The sequence below is a fragment of the Centruroides sculpturatus genome, unplaced genomic scaffold (assembly GCF_000671375.1).
Source record: "Centruroides sculpturatus isolate CEXI.00-Female unplaced genomic scaffold, Cexi_2.0 scaffold30, whole genome shotgun sequence".
Classification (NCBI taxonomy): domain Eukaryota; kingdom Metazoa; phylum Arthropoda; class Arachnida; order Scorpiones; family Buthidae; genus Centruroides; species Centruroides sculpturatus.
In genome coordinates, this window is record NW_019384755.1 from 60,863 (window position 1) to 79,651 (window position 18,789).

Consider the following 18,789-nt stretch of genomic DNA (forward strand, 5'->3'; position numbering starts at 1 on the left):
CTATTTCTATCTTATCTATCATTTTTTCTGTCTTCTTAATTCTATCCCTTTTTCTGTTATTAGTGTTAAGTTAGTGTTTAAGGTTAGTTTTAAGGTTCCGGGTTATATTGTCGCGATCGGGATCTGTATTGTACACGTGATTTGGATACAGCGAACTATTATTATCGCTGTAATTTCGCATGCTACTGTTTGTACCGTGAAGTTGGAATCCCCCGAAATAGAATCTGTATAAAGACGCAAAAAAGCTCAATTGGAAAATTATATTAACTTTTGTTACTTTATCCTGTCTGCCTTTGTGGTGAATTCTAATTTAGCACACTTTCACACTATAAACAAAAACACGCGCAGTGCAAGTCGAAACAAGTCGCGTTATTAACGCAAAGCGTCAACTATCGGTCCAAGTTCACACGCACCGGCGCCGACTGAGTACGAAAGTAGAGATCCGTATCCGTATCCGTATCCGCGGATCTAGACACTAATGAACCGTATCCGTATCCGTATCCGCGGATATACATTTTTAACGATCCGGCACATCACTAGAAAACAAGTCAATTGAGTTTAAAATTGATTCCGTGATTAAGGAATTAGGTGGCAATATATTTCGCCGTACCAAAAAAAAAGCATGATTTTATTTGAAGTCTCATTGCGTTATTTATTTTTTTAGCACTGCGGGCACATAAAAAAAAAACTATCTTCAACTCAGTAACAGAAAAAATGAAGGACGAAATTAATGGACGTGATGTCTATTTCATTGTTGACGAAACTAGTGACAAAGTGCAATGTAAAGTGGTCAACGTGCTTGTAGGAAAATTGAATGGCGAGAAATCAAAATCAATGTTAATTGATGTGACATTTCACTCAACAGTTGACAACATTATAATCAGGGCTGTGGAGTCGGAGTCGTGGAGTTTTGGTGTTTTAGCCAGAGTCGGATGGTAAGGAAGAGTCAGTCGGAGTTGGAGTCGGTAGATTTTTACGCGACTCCACAGCCCTGATTATAATACAAGAATGTATACTCAACGTGTCTAGAAAATTGTGGCCAAATGATTTAAAATATTGAAAACCGAAGTTAATAGTGACAGATCGAGCAAAATCCATGATGAAGGCAGTGAGATTAAGAAAAATTCATTGATTTTTTCAAATGTATGTCACGTCACGTGTCTCGCTCGCATTTTACGTAACGTTGCATTTAGGATTCGGAATGAGTACAAATTAGCAAATTCGCTTATATTAGAAATGAAGACGTTTTTTTGAAGTCAAGAGAAGACAGAATTATTTTAAGAATGCAACTGGAGTTTGTAATCTTCCTCCAGAACCAATTGTCACTCGCTGGGGTTCTTGGTTAAACGCTGCAAAGTACTATGTCGATAATTTTGATACTGTTGAGTGCTTCATTTTGAACTATAAACAAAAATCTCATTCAAATGCTAGAAGAAACTATTGCGAGAGAAGAAAGTTAACTTCAAGAAAGAATTATTTGATCAACTTAATCTCATCGAGCTATCAAATATTATAATATCGCTGGAAGAAAAAGGACTCGGTGTAACTAAACGAGCCGAACTAATTGAAAATGCAAAAGAAATTATTTCTGGTTATCTTATATTTTCTCAAAATTTGGAAAAAGTTTTGTCAAGCAATCCTGATCTTATCAAATTTACGTCTTTTGATATGAATTTAAGTGATAAAGTTAATAGCGAATATGCTCTTTTAGTTGCAGTCGACGTTGAACATTCGTTCTCGTTATATTCATTGATATTGAGCGATTGAAGTCATAGTTTAAGCGAGGATTATTTGAAATATCTAAGTGTAATTTGTTTTAACTCGTTTCTGAAATAAATAACTGGCAATTTTTTTTTTTGGTAAATTTAATGTAAAAAATTGGCGATTTTAGGTCCAAAAACTGGTGAAAACTTTTGGCTCTAGTTATAACTGAGCAAAGATGTTTCAATTGATAGCTGTTACGTAGTTACATCTGCCAATATTTTGTTATTTTTTTTTTAAATGTTTTTTGGTTTTCTGTCCGAAAATGGAAATTATCGATGATGAGAAGGATGTGGAAAAATTACAGCAGATGTTACTCGAGAAGGATGATAAAAATTTGATGATTGAATTTGAAATGAAAGTGATGTCCATGTAAATGATGATGGAAGAACATGTAAAAATTTCTGATGATGAAGTTATGGCACTGACTTAATAAAAAAGAATCTTAAAGTTTTATTTTCTGTTAGTAAAATTTTATATGTTTGGAATTGCTATGGGTCCCTAAATTTTCTCCAGACTGAGTGAGAAAATCCCCTACTCTCCTCCTCTTGACCATCCAGAGAGGGGAGAGGAGCGAGTGAGGAAGGAGGAAGATGGAGCCCGGGCTGGTCCTAGTTAGGATGCTGGTCTTTGTACATGACAAAAATGTCGATAACCAAAGGTTGTGGTGAGGAAGGAAAAGATAACATGGAGCATAGGGATGTGCGCTGTCTGGCTTAGACTGCTTTTCTTTCTCCGTGAGTTGTTGAATGGGCTCGGAGCTCAGGAGTGGGTGACTAAATTTAAAAATTTTTGATATTTAGATAGGCAGCATGATAGAAGTAGATGGGTCTGTCCTGGGATCTGGTTTGAATTCTTGCGGCATGCCATTGAAACAGAATTCTTTTACGCAAGCTTCTTACTTTTCCTTTGTGATTTCTGTATTTGACAGATTTAAAGAATAATCTTTATATGGATTTGGCATCAGTTCTGTGCTCTTCTTCAATGATATGAAATTCATTATGTGTTTTCTTCAAACAGAAAAGGGGCTCAAGCATTGGTTCTTGTCCTTTGCCTATTTCTTCATCCCTGCCATTTTTACCTGATTCATGTAAGCAGATGTCTTTTCACACGTTTGTTTCAACATCATTCCTAATTCCAAGAAGTAATTGCTAGCTTCCTGGCCTCATTTCTTTTGTCTTAACACAACTGAATGATTTTGGTCACTAGTTTCCAAGATCTGTTTCTTTTTCTTTGCCTCCGTGTCTAGTTTGAGTTACCTTTATCCCTGTGTAGACATCTCTTTCTGTTTGTGGTTGGAGGTTTTGTCTTTGTCCCTTATCAAACCTCAAGAATTTCTAAGCTGCTTCCTCTTCTGATGATATAAGACTTTTTCTTTTGCTCCTAAAGACTTCTTCAATTGGCAAACAATCCTTTGGTTTGAACCTTGATTTTTAAGTTGTAGAAATGATGTGTTAACTTTACTTCTGAGGGAAAAGGAAAAGTTCTTTCTTTGACACAAAGCAGTAATTAAGGAATTGAGGTATTGTTCTTTCCCAACTAATGAAAGCTTTGTAGGAGAAGGTATTGAAATTTAAATATAAACCACTTGGGATAGAAGATAGCAGGAGTAAACTTTTCTTAAAACTCTAGCATGTTGCTTTTAATTGATGAATGGTATTGTGGCGAATGCCACCCTTCACATCTGTACCCTTAACGGTTGTAAAAGACAAGCAATTACCCCCAGCATATGAGTCACCACTTCCTGGAACAAATTCGAACTCACCCCACAAAGACGGTCGAAAACCAGTTGTCTTTGTTACCGCGTCGTCGAGACATGTGTTGTACAAGTACGCGAGAAGAAATAAAGTTTTTAGTTTTGTTACGATCTCGTCTCGTTCGTTTCTTCCACTTGCAGCGACAAAAGATAAAAGCAACCACCACGCCAAATCCACAGTATAATGATTTTAATTGGTCAGCATTCCAGAAACCCCAAATCAGTGAACTAATTTTGAACATATCTCATGAACACATGAGTACTAGACCTAGTGGCATGTTTTCAGTTAACAGATTTGCTAATGTTCTAGTTGAAATTTGTCACGGATAAATTTCAACTATATTAGCAAGCCTGTGATGGTAAATCTGTCAGATGAATGACTTTGGCATATTGTTCATCGGACAATTTGGCGTGGAGTTTAAAAAACATGGCTTTAATGCTTACTTTGTTTTGCAGGGAAGGACCGAACTGGATTGCCGTTTGTGGTCTAAAAACATTTAGATTAATAAAAGATATTTTATTAGTCTAAATGTATTTATTAAAGTCCAGATAAAAGAAATAACAGAAGATTGTTGCAATTCCTTCTCTTCTTGAAACAACGGAAAATTGGGTGCGTCCTTTACTCACTTCAATTGTTTGTTTTCGTTAATTAAAAGTTATTAAATAAACAACTGTTGAGTCTTTCCTTTCTTAAGATTTGATAAAATGGTGCTTGCTTTTTTTATTTGCAGGTAGCATGGCTTAAAGTTTCGATGTTGGAAGCACATCGATGACTTTGGCTATTTGGCAAAAGTGAATCATATGTTTGTCGGTCTGCACAAAAATTTGAATGCGGAGTTGTTACCAGGCCTCCCTTTCTTTTTATGGACCGAGGTAAATAAAAGATATGCACCAGACTAGTGAACACAAAGGTAATAAATCCACTTTTTTTCTTTTCCTATTTTGTTCTACAAAAAATAAATAAACTGATGATCTCTGTAAATCAGTTTTTGACAGTCACTACCATTTTTAGGAATCCTGAAGTGGAAATACTTGTGGAAGTTGGTGGACAGCTTTCTTAGTATATGCGGACAGGGCCACCCATTAAGAGCTATTAAGAAGCTAAAGGGGCACACTCTACTCAAGGCCCCTTTAGCTCCTTAGTGGGTCCTCTATTTTTTTAATGGGCTCTTTTTGCAATTTTTTTTGAGCTCTTTTCTTTATTTGTTTGCTTTTGGTAGGCAGATGACTGCTGACTTCAATTGCAGAAAGATTCTTGTCATACCTGCAGGCTGTGTGGCCAAAGACTTTGTAATCTTTCCTGGACATTCCAGATTGGAACCTTGAGTTTGGCAGTAGTTTGGTCATTGGATCAATTTTCTTGTTTCCTGAAGCCAGCAGTATTGCATAACTTGAAGAAGTCATTGACTGATGAGATCTGTGCAATTCTCTTTTTCACATGTGCTCTTCTGTTTGCTTTTAGGGTGCAGACAAAGACATATTGGATAGTAAACTTCCTTCTATTCCTTAAGGGTTTACCATTGCCACCACAACTTTTGGTTCACATGATGATTTTCATCATGTGAACCAAATGCCGAAGTTGAACAAATAATGCAACCTGAGAACATCATGCATTATTTTTCAGAATCCTTATGACAGTGACTTGCCAGCAGTAGTCCCTTTGTAAAAGAATCAATCAGTTCTGCCACTATCATTGACAGATTCACTAATTTAATGTTTTGTTTTGGCAGATTGTTTTGTGTCATCTATTTTTACATCTACTTACCATTAGTTTCTGAGCAAGTTTCCTTTTCTGAAAAAATTAAATGCTTGTCTTTGAATGCTTGAGAAATGGAGCTGTTCCCACATCACGCTAGCTAAACATGTGCAGATAGTCATGTCTCTAGAAGTCTGTTCACTATTTACATTTTATGTTTTTGTCTAACTGAATTGCATAAGTGTCAGAGTTGTAGACCATCAAGAATCACTACCATGTATAGTGGTGATTTTTAATATTTGGTGAGAGATACCTATATTTTTTCTGAATGTGTGAGATTTCTGCCAAACACCTTTCCTGGGAGATAAAAGTTTTCTTTGATTAATTTTGTAAATTTTATTTTACTGTATTTCATTAAGAACAGTGTCTTTTAAAATAAGATGTTACTTAAAATATATGCAATATCAAATTTAAGTGTATAATTATGTGTAATTGTGTATAAATGTATCTGCTTTGAAGGCTTTGTAACAAATTGTATTTTTATAGAAACAAATATATAACAGCAAAGCCTGAATCTTAATAACCAACTATCTAAAAATCCAGATTTTTTTCAGATTCTATACTATTCTAAATTATTAAATTTAATTTTAAAATTAATGTAATTAAATTAATATTAGTACTGTTGAGAATCACACAAGTGTACAATGGTCCACGAAAGATAGTATATGAATAAATAACAACAATTATTTATGTATTTTCATGTGAATAGTAATGTACAGGATTCTTATTTGGATTTCAACTCCGAGTGTTACAGAACACGAGGTCTGTTCAAAAAATACGTGGACTGTTTGAGTTGCACGGCTCCAGTTGGTTTCAGGGGAATCTGCTTGGTGTTGCTAGGTTTGTACATATCGTCTGGTGATTAAGCCGTTTCCCGATTACAGATATCTTTATTTGTTGATTAGTTATGTGGTTTTTAGTGAAGTGCAATTTTTTCGTTTGTCAGATTTCAGAATGAATGACCTAATGGAACAACGACTTGCTGTGAAATTTTGTGTTAAACTTGGAAAATCTGTGACTGAAACATTTGCTATGCTCAACACAACTTACAGTGATGTTGCTATGAAGCATAAAACATGTTTGAAGTGGTCCCCAGACCCAAAAGAGCTTGCCAAGTTTGATCCAATGTCAAGGTGATGCTGACAGTTTTCTTTGATGCTAAGGGTGTTGTTCCCCACGAGTACCTCCCCAAAGCTCCACAGTGAACCAGACTTACTACATTGAAGTTCTGAAATGTCTGAGTGATGCCATCCGTCGCAAAAGGCCAGAAATGTGGAGGAGTGGTGACTGGTTTCTCCATCATGACAATGCTCCAGCCTATTCAGCCCTCAGAACTCATGAGCTTTTGGCCAAACACTTGATCACTGTTCTTCTCCACCCCTATTCACCTGACTTTGCTCCTTGTGACTTTTTCTTGTTTCCAAACTCAAAAGACCCTTGAAAGGAAAAAGATTTGTGACAATTCCCGAGATTAAGGCAAATGCGACGAAGGCACTGAAAGCAATGGCGTAGTGTAGGGGGGGCGGTAGGGGCGGCTCGTCCTGGGCGGCACTTTTTAGGGGGTGGCAAAATCTCACAATAAATAATAATAATAATAATATCTTGTAAAAATTTGAATCATTTTATCTCTTAGTGTTGTCGCACCTACAATTTTGACCGATTAAAATGAGCATGGAATAGTCCGGTAATAGACTCACTGTCCGGGTAAACTGTTAATTTCACCCGTGCGCGCAGGCTGTCACTTTTTTTTTTTTTTTTCATTTCTATTCATATACGCCTCCAATATTCAATGGTGCTAATTTGAACAGGTGGCCATACTGGTAAGGCAATTTTCATTACTTGTTCTTCTGTTATGAAACTGAATTTTAGTCTTTTAAATTGAGATACCTTAATAATGGGACGGCGAAATTTTTCTCCGCCCAGGCGGCTGACACCCACACTACTCCGCTGCACTAAAAGACATTACAAAAGAAGCGTACCAGGACTGTTTCAACAAGTGGAAACACCATTGGGAAAAGTAGCGTAGACATGTAACTTCTACCTAAAGTGCATTTTGTTTTATGACAAGTCCGCGTATTTTTTGAACAGATCTCTTATCCAAAATAGGTGCAAGGAATCGAGTAAATACAAAGCAAGGGAACCCACTCACGACAATTAATAAAAGACAGACGTATAATCTTACAACTAATACTTACACTAAATTATAAACTAAAAGAGGAAAGGAAGATTATCAGAAAGTTTAGGATGATAGAAGAAGAGGTTATAAAGAATATCTGGGTTTTCTGGTTGGTATTGATGCTCTTCTGGTGGGGAACCACTATAAATTGTTTCCCGATGATCTTTAATCTCTCTTTATGTTAACAGGGTCTTTTTTCCTCTGTAGGCCACCTTCGTCTTTCTTTGTCCTTCTAGAGCAGGAGCAGGAGCAGGAGCGTAACTTTTTCACATCTTCCTTCACCGAGAGTTCGACCGAAGAATGACCCTCCTTATCCATTATAGTAGCCTTGGGCTTTCACTTCCCATTGTCAATGTGGTTCTTAGAAAGTGTTACCCCATCCACAAGAACGAATATTAGTTGAAAATTTGAGAAAACAAAAGGGGAAACAAAGAAGAAAGAAAACTTAAAACTAAACTTATATCTAAAATATATACAGTAATATCGCATATCACCACAGTACAAGCTATCAACTTAATTGCTTACCTTCAGTCCAAATTATTCTGTTTCAGTGATTAAAGTCTGCTTAATTATGGTCCAAAGAAATCTGACTTTTAGCTACTTTTAAAGAAATATTAGAATAAGTGAACTTTAATTATTGTTGTTATATAATGTGTTTTCTACATAAAGAATCTAGGAATAATTCATATTCTAGGAAGATTCTTGGATCAACATTTTAAATATTATTTAAAATTGTTTTAGAAAACAAATTATCTATTCTAATATATAACTGAAAAAAGTTGATGTTAGTTTTAGAAATACTTATAGTAAATTTAAAATTATTTTTTTATATGTTTCGTAAAAATTAATTATAATAATAACACCTGAATTTTTGCAGAGCATAAATATGCTTCATAAAGATTTTGCTTCTGTTTTGTTATTATTTGTTCCACAACACTTATCTCGAATTGGATGATAGACAATAAAGTCTTGAATGACCTTAGATAAGTCCAGTGTAGAACACAGAAATAAATTATTCCAAATGTTTTCAGATTCCTCCTGAATCCTGCCTCAGATTAAAATTCATTCTCTGCTTGGAATGTATAAGCAGAACATCCATTCTATTGTATTCTGTTTCAAATTAGGCACGTGTCAGACATGCCTATTTTTTAAAATTTTTATTTGATTTAAAGCGTTTTAATATTAATTGTAATTAATACATCCAGTTTTAGTTTTTTCATTTTTTTTTTCTTTTAAAATTGAATTCCTTGGATGTTCTGATCATATCCTCTAAGAATAGGATGAATTTTAATCTGAGGCAGGACTCAGGAGGAATCTGAAAACGTTTGTGATAATTTATTTCTATGTTCTACATTGGACTTATCTAACATTTTTTTTAAAGACTTTATTGTTTTAATAAATATTATAAATAGGATATTTATCATAAATTTATTTTATTTCACATGTTATGAGAGGTTTTATAGAGATACAGTGATGTCTTGTACTTCGAATTTAATTTATTCCAGAAGGCAGTTCAAACTCTGGATTGTTTAAGTCAAAATCAGTTTTTCTTATTAGAAATAATGGAAAGTGAATTAATCTGTTTCCAGACCTTAAACAATACCCATTTTGATAAACTTAAACAGCAAATAAACACAATTTAAAGTAAAAATAACATAATTAGATGCCATAAATAATAAATTAAAGCATGGAAACAATAAATAAAATATGTAAATACCATTTAATAAAATGAAAATTGAATTTACTATACTAGTGAGGTGTTGTGATGTCATATTTCTTAAAGTCACTGTGCAGATTGCTTAGCTTTCTCACAAATAATCATCTTGGAGATGATATAATCATCCAATTGATTCTCATTTATCCATGCTAAGAGAAGTTTTTCCATCTCAATAATATGTGAGCTTTTGGACGTCAATGTCATCATACCTTATGTCATATTTACTGCTTTTATTGCCTTCTTGTACTTAAGAATAGTGCACACCACCATCAACATAAATATGACTGTCAGATCCTCTACATGTGCACTGCTTTTGTGCTTCATGATAAAATTTTTTCCATCTCAAACATCAACACTGCAACCTTTCTCTTATGTTTTCTGGATGCCATGGATAATAGGTAGGGGTTATACATATATTCAAACAAGCCAAAAATAAAATAAAAAATGCATGGAAAACACACAGAGCATAACACAAGAGTAGCTTTTGCAGTGAGAGTAAGAGACAACTTGGGCATATAACAGATGGAATTTATGCAGTGAATGCATTTTTTCATTGCATGTGCAGTTTGAATGTAGAAGCATCATTTGAACTCTGGTCAAATTTCTCGAATTTAGTGTTTGAACTCTGGAACATTTGAAGTTAGAGTCCTTTAAAGTACCATTGTACATTAAAGATCTATATATCTTGTTGAAAAGTCTTTTTAAATGAACTTTTCTTTTTATATATTTTAAAAAATATATACTGTATATTGTTTTAATTTTTAAATTATGATGATTTTCTTAAAGGTTTTTACAAATTATTTCAAATTATATTACATTTAGTATTATTTTAAAATAGGAAACTGCATTACTGTTCAGCCCTTACCTCTAAGCCTTGAAGAGAAAGATGAAGATGAAGAGGAAGAAGAAGATGAACCATTAGATCTAACTGGAGGTGCTTCTCGTCGAGAAGATTCAGGTGACTTTTTTATTACTTTATGGTTAATTTATAATTAGATAAGTACTGTATTGTAATATATTGTAAACAAAAATAATTCATAAGTAGCTTTCATTACTGTTAATTATATAATATTGATGTATGAAGGTTTAATTATGATTTTTGTTTTAACAGTCATTATCTGTTTTTAAATATATGGTTCAATAGAAACCCATACATCTTTAAGTATTTTTGTTTCTATTGATGCTAGTTACACATAATATTTATCAGCATTAAGGTATGTGTTCCATTAATTCAAGCAAAAAATTCCTCCTGAAGACGCATTGTGAAAAGTGTGCGAAATTAAAATTACCACAAAGGCAGACAGGATACAGTAAAAATGATAAATGATATATTTTTACAATTAAACAATTTCGCGTACATATATAGATTCTTGATTGATAATTCCAACGTAACAATACATTACAATCATATGTGAATTTACTGTTAAGACAATAGTTCATTAGATCTAAATGTGCGGTACCGATCCTGATTGCAAATCGCAATAAGATGCAGCCCAAGCTTAAAACTAATCTTATACACTAACTTAACGCTAATGGAAGAAAAGGATAGAAACAAGGGGACGAAGGAAGAATACATACGATAGAAACAGAAATGCCCAGGATTTTTGTTGGCGTACTTGCACTATGCGTGCTGTTGAGTGAGATGCCACACGATAATCACCAAAAATTCGACTTGTTGTCTTTTTCTTCTATACGTAAAGTTCCCTTTTTAATTTTTCTTTCACCATCGTCGATTCTCCCTTAAGACAGGAACCCTTCTCTTAACATACTTCTGAGACCTCCAGTCGTTGCTAACGCAACTCAGAGTGTTCTCTTCCGTACGCTTCGAAGTTCCGCAAGAGAATGCCTTTGTCTCTTCTCTGTTTGCCGTCAGGGCCCTGCTTACTCCTTTGTTTCACCATTTCTCAGAACTGGTCATCCCACCCAAGGGACAGGGATTAAGATAAAAAAGTTCTAGAAGGAAATAGAACAATAGGACAAAGGATAGAAAGAAGAGATTAAACTAAACTTAAATTAATATGTACAAAAATATAGCATACTGCTACAGCATATTGGCTGGTGATTGAAAAAGTTCAAAACAGTCTTTCTTACTTCACCATCTGACTGAAGTGTAAGAGCTTTGAGCTGCCCAAAGATTTGGAAGTTGCAATGGATGAGGTCAGGACAATATGGAAGATGGTCGAGCTGTTCCCAATGCATGTTTTCCAGTTTGAACTTGGTGATGTTTGCTTTATGGGCATTGTCATTGTTGTGAAGAAGAATGACTCCACAACTCAGTTTACCAGGATATCTCTTCTTAATGACTGTGTGCAGGCAATCAAGTGTTCCAATGTATCATTCAGCATTAGTAGTTATACCTGGTTGCTGAAATTCCACTAGTAATGGTCCTTCATGATCAAAAAAAGAATGTTAGCATAACCTTCTTGGAGACAGTTGACTTTTCATGTTTTGGGCCAGACGTCTCCATTGTAAAATGAATCTTTGAGATTCCAGCTCATAGTGTTGTCACCATGTTTCATTACCAGCTACAGTTCTTCACAGAAATTTGTTTTCTTTGTGTGGTAATGTTACAGGTGCTGTATTGACAAACCCATTCATATTGTCTTTTGATCTGCATTCAGTTCTTGCAGAACCCACTGTGAGCAAATCTTGTTGAATCTGAGAACACAAACAATGGAATGAACTGATTTGATGCTAATACTTAATTTCATTGCAATGAACTTCAATGTTGATATGAATGATTTGTCATATCAGTTCTTCAACTGCTGCAAAATTCCTGTCCATTTTGGTTGTTGTTGCAGGTTCATGCCATGGCTTATCTGCTGTTGGTTGTCTGTACTGTATTCTGGAACTCTTTGCTCAAATCTGTTATTTTATCTTCAAAACACAATGAATCTCAGCAAGCTAGAAGCCTTCCACACTCAAAAACTGAATTAAAGTATTCTGGTCAGTTTTGATGGTTTGTGAATAGTGAATGCCATTTTTCAGTGGCTGTAACATGCTCATTATGCCACCAACCATAACAATGCTAGTACACAGGCTAGATGGCATTTCAACCTATGTGTTGCATGGCTTTATGGGATGTCTGACATACCAAACAGAATTTATACAGGTCAAATGGGTTTCTATTGAACTAACCATACATACACTGCTGGCCATTAAAAATGTTACACCAGGAAGGAAAGCAAATGGCAGGATCATATTTATTGTACACAAACAGTATAATGGGAGGAAAACATGATTAAATAGACAGACCATTTTGAGGTATAGAGCATGAAGAAATGAGTACCCAAAGCAGTTGCCTCTGACAGCAATAACAGCTGGGCATTAAGTCAGAGTTTGGATGGCAGTTACAGGTACAGAACTCCATGCAGCTTCAATATGCCAGAGTTTATCTATTGTACTGGCTGGCGAGTGGTGGCATGCCAGTTTCTTAGCAACCATTGACCAAATGTTCTTAATTGGTAACACATCTGGAGATCATACTAGCCAGGACAGCATGGGCAACATATGGTTGTGCATTGTCCTATTGAAAGGTAGCTTGATAAAGACCTCAAAAATAGGGTACAGCGATGGGCCTTAACACATCAGAAACGTAATGGTGGCTGTCCAAATTACTGGCTATGCAAACAAGATGTGACTGTGATGCATACCCAATGGCACTCTATACCATCACTCCAGGTGCTGCACATGCAAGATGATGAGGAATGCAAACTAGCAATGATCATTCCCCTTGGTGCCTCCACATACAGATATGGCCAAAATGATGCTCTATGCAGAACTGGGCTTGATTTAAACATGACAAAAGATGATATGATGTCACTCCTGCATCCATATTCATTGTTGAATGCACCATTGTATGCAATACTTGTCTTTGCTACAGCTTCAAGGAAAGCCACAGCAATAGTAGCTATACTGATAATCTATGGTGCTGCAGACATTGTCTAACTGTCTGTGTAGACACTTGTTCTGAAAACACCCAAGTTCCTGATTCAGGATACATGACGTGGCTGTATGATCTCGCAAGACCATTTGAAAAAGCTGTTTGCCATGCAGGATTTCAGCAATCCCTGATCAGTTACGCCCAAGAGGACATTCTGTATGGCCCTCCTGGACCAATTAATTCAATAATCTTGTTACAATCATGACCAATGCAAGCAGCAATAGCGTGGTACAATGAACTGCAGTTTCTACATGCTTTTACCATGATCAGATTCTGACAGATACTGGTAGGCATTCCTCCTTCTTACATGGGGCAAAAAAAAAAACCTTATGACAAACAATCAACGTGCAAATGCCATTTCCATATGAGAAACCAGCTTTACAAGCTTCCCTTTTATACAGATTGTAGGTGGCCTTATTCCTACCTGTTTTGCAAGCATGTGTTGAAAGGCTAATCATTTGCATATCTCAGCATGTTGTACTGTACCTTTCGTGTAAATTTCACATTTGTTGCATGCTGCCTTCATGGTGTAGCAATTTTAATGGCCATCAGTGTAATATATTGCCTGCTGAGAACTTTAGTGACAGAATTCCAAAAATGCTGTTTTGAGATAATTGCTTTCATACTTTTGGTTGAAATTTCAGTCTTTCATTTCTACTCAACTATTTGAGTTATCCAATTTTTTTTAGCTAGAACACTTTCTATTTGAGAGCGTACTAGCAGATTAGTTTCTCTTATCTTTAAGTTAGTATGTAATTTTTAAAATTTTAATTACATCATTAAAGCATAAAAATTTGAATAAGTTTTGAAGATTTTGAGAAGGTCAGAGCTGGAATAATAACATGACTACATTATACTGTAAATAGTTGGGAATTTCACAGTGCACATAACTTAAAACAGACAAAAAGTTAGGTCCCTAAGTGGTAAGGATGGAAGGAAAGAAGACATATGTGGCATTGCCAGTTCCAATTTTTAAAACTGTGTTTCTAATTGGATATTTTTTCTGTGTTTTAAAGGGAAGTTTAATTTTGACAACTAAGTAGCCTATAGAGAGAGGTCAGTTGCCAAAAGTTTGTATTTCAGAACATTGAAAATGAATAAATGGTTATTCCTTTTTCAACATACTATGTCTTCAATTTAATTTTTAAACATAATTGCCATCCAACGAAATTCTACAATTTAATTGAAATAGACAATTTTGGAAGTTGTTAATGTTGTCAGTAGATGATATGAAATACTGATTATGTTTTCACTGTTTTTTGAAATTTTAATAAGAATCCTGAAAAAACTGTTAAAGTATTCAATGTATTAAATACAATAAGTTTTAAACCAACATCTCTAAGACCTAATACATTATAAAATTACAAGCCAACCAATACTGTATGTCATCAGACTATAAAATGTCTATAACAGTAAATTATNTGCTATATATTTAATTACAATAATAGTTTGAAATTATATAATTATAATTGCAATTATATATTATTTGAAAGAAATGTACAGTTTTTAAATAATTTTTTAGTTTATTAATATGGTTTGCTTTTTGAAGCTTTTTAATGCTATTTCTCTGCTAGCTAGCTTATTTGGATACTATAGTTCTGGTGTAGAGTACTTATATTTAATTTATATATATATATGTATATATAATATATATGTGTATATATATATATGTTTATATATTAATAAATAATAATATTAATATTAATAATAATGGCATTGGTTTTAGCTATACTGTGCATGTTTGGCTGTTTTGACTGTCCCATGTCCTTTTAGCAATGGGTTGGTTCCGCTGTACGGTACTAGCTGTCCACTGCCACTTACATTATAGGTTGGTTATGCTCTGAATGTGCTGACGTGCTCCATGTGTTTCATTTGTATTTTAGAAACAGTAGTTGACCTAGTCACTACTGCATGTTTATAGTAATAATTATGATTTGAACAGGACTAAGAAATTAGAGAAAGTAATTTCATATTCCATGATTAATGTTATATTTTGTGGAGCACTGTGAGCATGTTTAGTAAAGTATGCACTTGTTATGGAATGGCTTTGTATGGGGCATTGTGGTGCATGTGTTTTGTTTGCACCCTTGCTTGTTTTGCAGATGTCCCACCTATCCTTCTGCCTGCCAACTGTCCCTACCCACCCCCTGCTCACCTTCTGCTACGCAAGTCTGCCTTCATTGAAGATGTATGGGATGGAGAACCTGCCATCTTTAGTGATGATGAGGACTGTAACTTCTTAGGGTTTCGAATTACTACGAATATTAATAATGGAGAATGCTGTCAGAATGAAGATCAGGATCAGTTACCTGGAAATATAGATGATGATGATCAAGAAGATGTGCCATTGGTAATGAATAAAATATATATATATATTTGTAAATTTAAAATTTATAACATTAAATTTAGAGTATAGTGTAGGAATATAAAAACAGGAAAATCATATTCTGATTTTTAATTGTAAAAATATTCACAAACAGATGTTGAAGTGCAATAAAAAATAATTTTAACTTGAATTTAGGAAAAATATGAAAAAGGAAATTCAAACTGGAAAATAATCAAACAATATCATGCAAACAACCTTATAAATTTCCAGCAACACTTTGTAAAATACCAAAATTTAAAAATTGTCGTAATGAATTTTCAATATTCTAATTTTCCGGAAATAGAAAAAAAAAGTTAATTTATGGATAGACCTGAAGTTGATCTATAAAGCAGCTCATAAATATTTGTCCAATCATTAAATTTGTGCTAGGAAGTGAAAAGGTTGTTTGCATGATATACAAAAATTACCTGACCGAGATTATTATCCACTCTGGGCCCAAACAAAATTACTAAAATGGTGCAATAATCAGAAAGAATTATTCATTTGGGAGAAGTATAAAATATAAAAAACACACTTGACAAAGATATTTTATGTCAAAGCATACCCTCCACACAGCTGCTAATGAGTCCATTTCTTTAAAATTAATCTAGTTTAGTTGTTCTAAGTTTAGCTTTGTTCTAATGGACTAATGCCATTAGTTTTAATTTGAAATCTCTGTTTGAAAAAATTTTATTTGAGATTATGTCTGCCTGAGGATGACGTTTTATAGCACGTCGAAAGAACTTGGAAATATAGTGATATTTATACGTAATTAATGCCTGTGTGATAATTTGTTCTTCTCTTGTTTAAAATTAATTGCTGTTCCCCTCCTAAATGCTTTAAATATCTCCAGTTGTTTGAGATATTTCAGGTTGGCTGTGTCCTCACACCATTGCAGTAATTGGGCATTGTCATAGTAAATGCGGACATCGTTATCAACAGCAAAAGAAGCCAATGCAGTACATTAAGTAAATGAATGGAATGAATAGTCTTTTTGGTGTTAAGAGAGAAAACAAAGAGAATACTGAGCTTAAAAAGAAATGTGATTTTGAATACTTTCCATGATAATACATAATCACCTTCTTTAGATAAAAATATAAAAATGGAATAAATACAATTTTCAAAATTTAACACAATATGAACAGGCGGACAACATTTTTAAGTGATGGGCCAAATAAAATATGTAGGTGCAAATACAGAGACCAAATTTTCTAAGTTTCTATGATTTATAATATACCTGCTCAATAATTTGATCACAGTTGACCAGCTGATTGAAAAAGGTGGCAAAAACAGTCAAAAAGAACAACATACATTGGCAACATGTAAAAAATTGGTTATAATAAAAAGTTAACAGAAAGATAATTATACTAGTATCATTATATATTACTTTTTATTAAGTGGATCATTTACTATAAGGACCTTGAATAAGTTCTCGCTGTTTTTTTGTGAAAATTAACACTTTATTTAAAAAAAGTCGTAATAAACACGTCACTGAAAGTATTGTCCATCACCAGCCACTACTTTCTCCCATCATTCTGGCAGCATTTGAATTCCACATAGGAAAAACAACACGTCTTTTGAGGCTATCCAAGAATCAACCCATTTTTTGGCATCTTCATAAGAACGAAAGTGCTGCTCAGCCAGGCCATGTGCCATCGATCGGAACAAGTGATAATCGGAAGGGGTGATGTCTGGTGAATACGGCGGGTGGGGTAGGACTTTCCATTTAAGCATTTCCAAGTACGTTTTCACCAGTTGTGCAACATGTGGTTGAGCATTGTCATGTTGCAAAATCGCTTTGCCGTGTCTCTGCTCATATAGCGCCCGTTTTTCCTTCAATGCTTGGCTCAAATGCATCAATTGTAGTCGATAGCAATCTCCCGTGATGGTTTCGTTTGGTTTGAGCAGCTCGTAATAAACTACACCTAGCTGATCCCACCAAATGCAGAGCAGAAGCTTCGAACCATGGATATTCGGCCTTGCTGACGATGTTGATGCATGACCGGGCTTACCCCACGATTTTCTACGCTTAGGGTTATAGTAGTGTATCNTCAGCAGTTTAGATGTGAAAAGGTGACAGACAGGCAGAATTACCTTTGAATTTATATTAGTATGGATTAATATGAATTTCTGCTATAAGGGGTACGCGAGTTTGAGCTCTTTCTTGAAGTGGTATGCAGGAAAAACTAATTGGGAACCACTGCTCTACTGTATATTAAAAATTTTCCACGGATCTAGGATTCTTAGTATTTTTAAATCAGATTTTTCTAATTAGTTTTGCATCCTCCCAGTTGATTGTCAGGCTCATTTACATAATGGGCTAGTGAAGTTGTGCATTTATAATTAGATATATCATATTTATATTCTGCAATCCTATGAATCTAAGTAGATCCCACATAGATCAGATTTCTGTCCAATCTGCTATCATGTAAGGGGACGGAATAAACCCCTTGAGTGTTGTTTTCATTTGGCTTATCCTTGGTATTGGACAATAATTGAAAAATAGTTGGGTGTCATCTATATGTTATCTTGGCTTTAGTATATTTGGCTAACCATTTGTATGTGGCCTGTAGGATTACGTTGACGTCTACACTAATACATTTTTCTCACATTTATTTTTCTTTCCCCGTTTGCTATTGTGAAAATTAAAAGACATTTTTTTGCTGGAAGAATGTTTAAGGTTCTTTGCATGTTATTGAATGAAAACAATTCTCTCTGGCTTTCAAAATATTTCTTGAGTTAATAATTATTATATATACATAACAAATTGCTTATATAAATTGTGTACTTATATTGATGCTAAAATTAGTGACATTTTTCAGTATGATTTATTTTTTTAATCTATTGAAATCACTTATTTTAACAATTAAAACAACAACTAAAAATTTAAAAAATTAAAATATAGTGATATGTAGTTTATTGTGCAACTTGGTTTTTATAGAATGCAAGTTAAAAACAATTTCTCCTTGCTGCTCTGGGTCTGGAAGTTGCCACTGTCAAATACACCTCTAACATTTTTTATCCTTTCTCTCTGCCTCAAATTCCTCCAGATCTGTAGGTAAATCCTCCAAAATGGCAACACTACTCCCAGATCAGAATGTGGACTGCCTTCCATAATATGATTCACTTTTTAAAAATATTACTGGCAATCTTTTAAACTGTTTTTTATGATACATGATACCATCATGTATATTTAAATTTAAATTTAAATAAAACTAAAGAAACAGCTATTTTTTAAAGATTTCCTTATAGGTTAATGTCTGTTTATTAGCATTATAAAGTATTTAGCAACTATCAAAACAGCCACTTCTGTCT

At 34.2% G+C, this 18,789-nt stretch overlaps 1 protein-coding gene across 1 annotated transcript in view; it reads left to right on the forward strand.

Moving 5' to 3' along the window:
• The window catches only part of LOC111628685 (DNA (cytosine-5)-methyltransferase 3A-like), a 158,341-nt gene that overhangs the window by 3,557 nt on the left and 135,995 nt on the right, over positions 1–18,789 (forward strand). Inside the window, exons 2-5 of the mRNA XM_023372514.1 lie at positions 3,974–4,127; positions 4,249–4,428; positions 10,005–10,124; positions 15,212–15,459. Coding sequence (XP_023228282.1) covers positions 4,404–4,428; positions 10,005–10,124; positions 15,212–15,459 — 393 coding nt within the window. The 5' untranslated portion in view covers positions 3,974–4,127; positions 4,249–4,403. The remainder of the gene's footprint in view (positions 1–3,973; positions 4,128–4,248; positions 4,429–10,004; positions 10,125–15,211; positions 15,460–18,789) is intronic.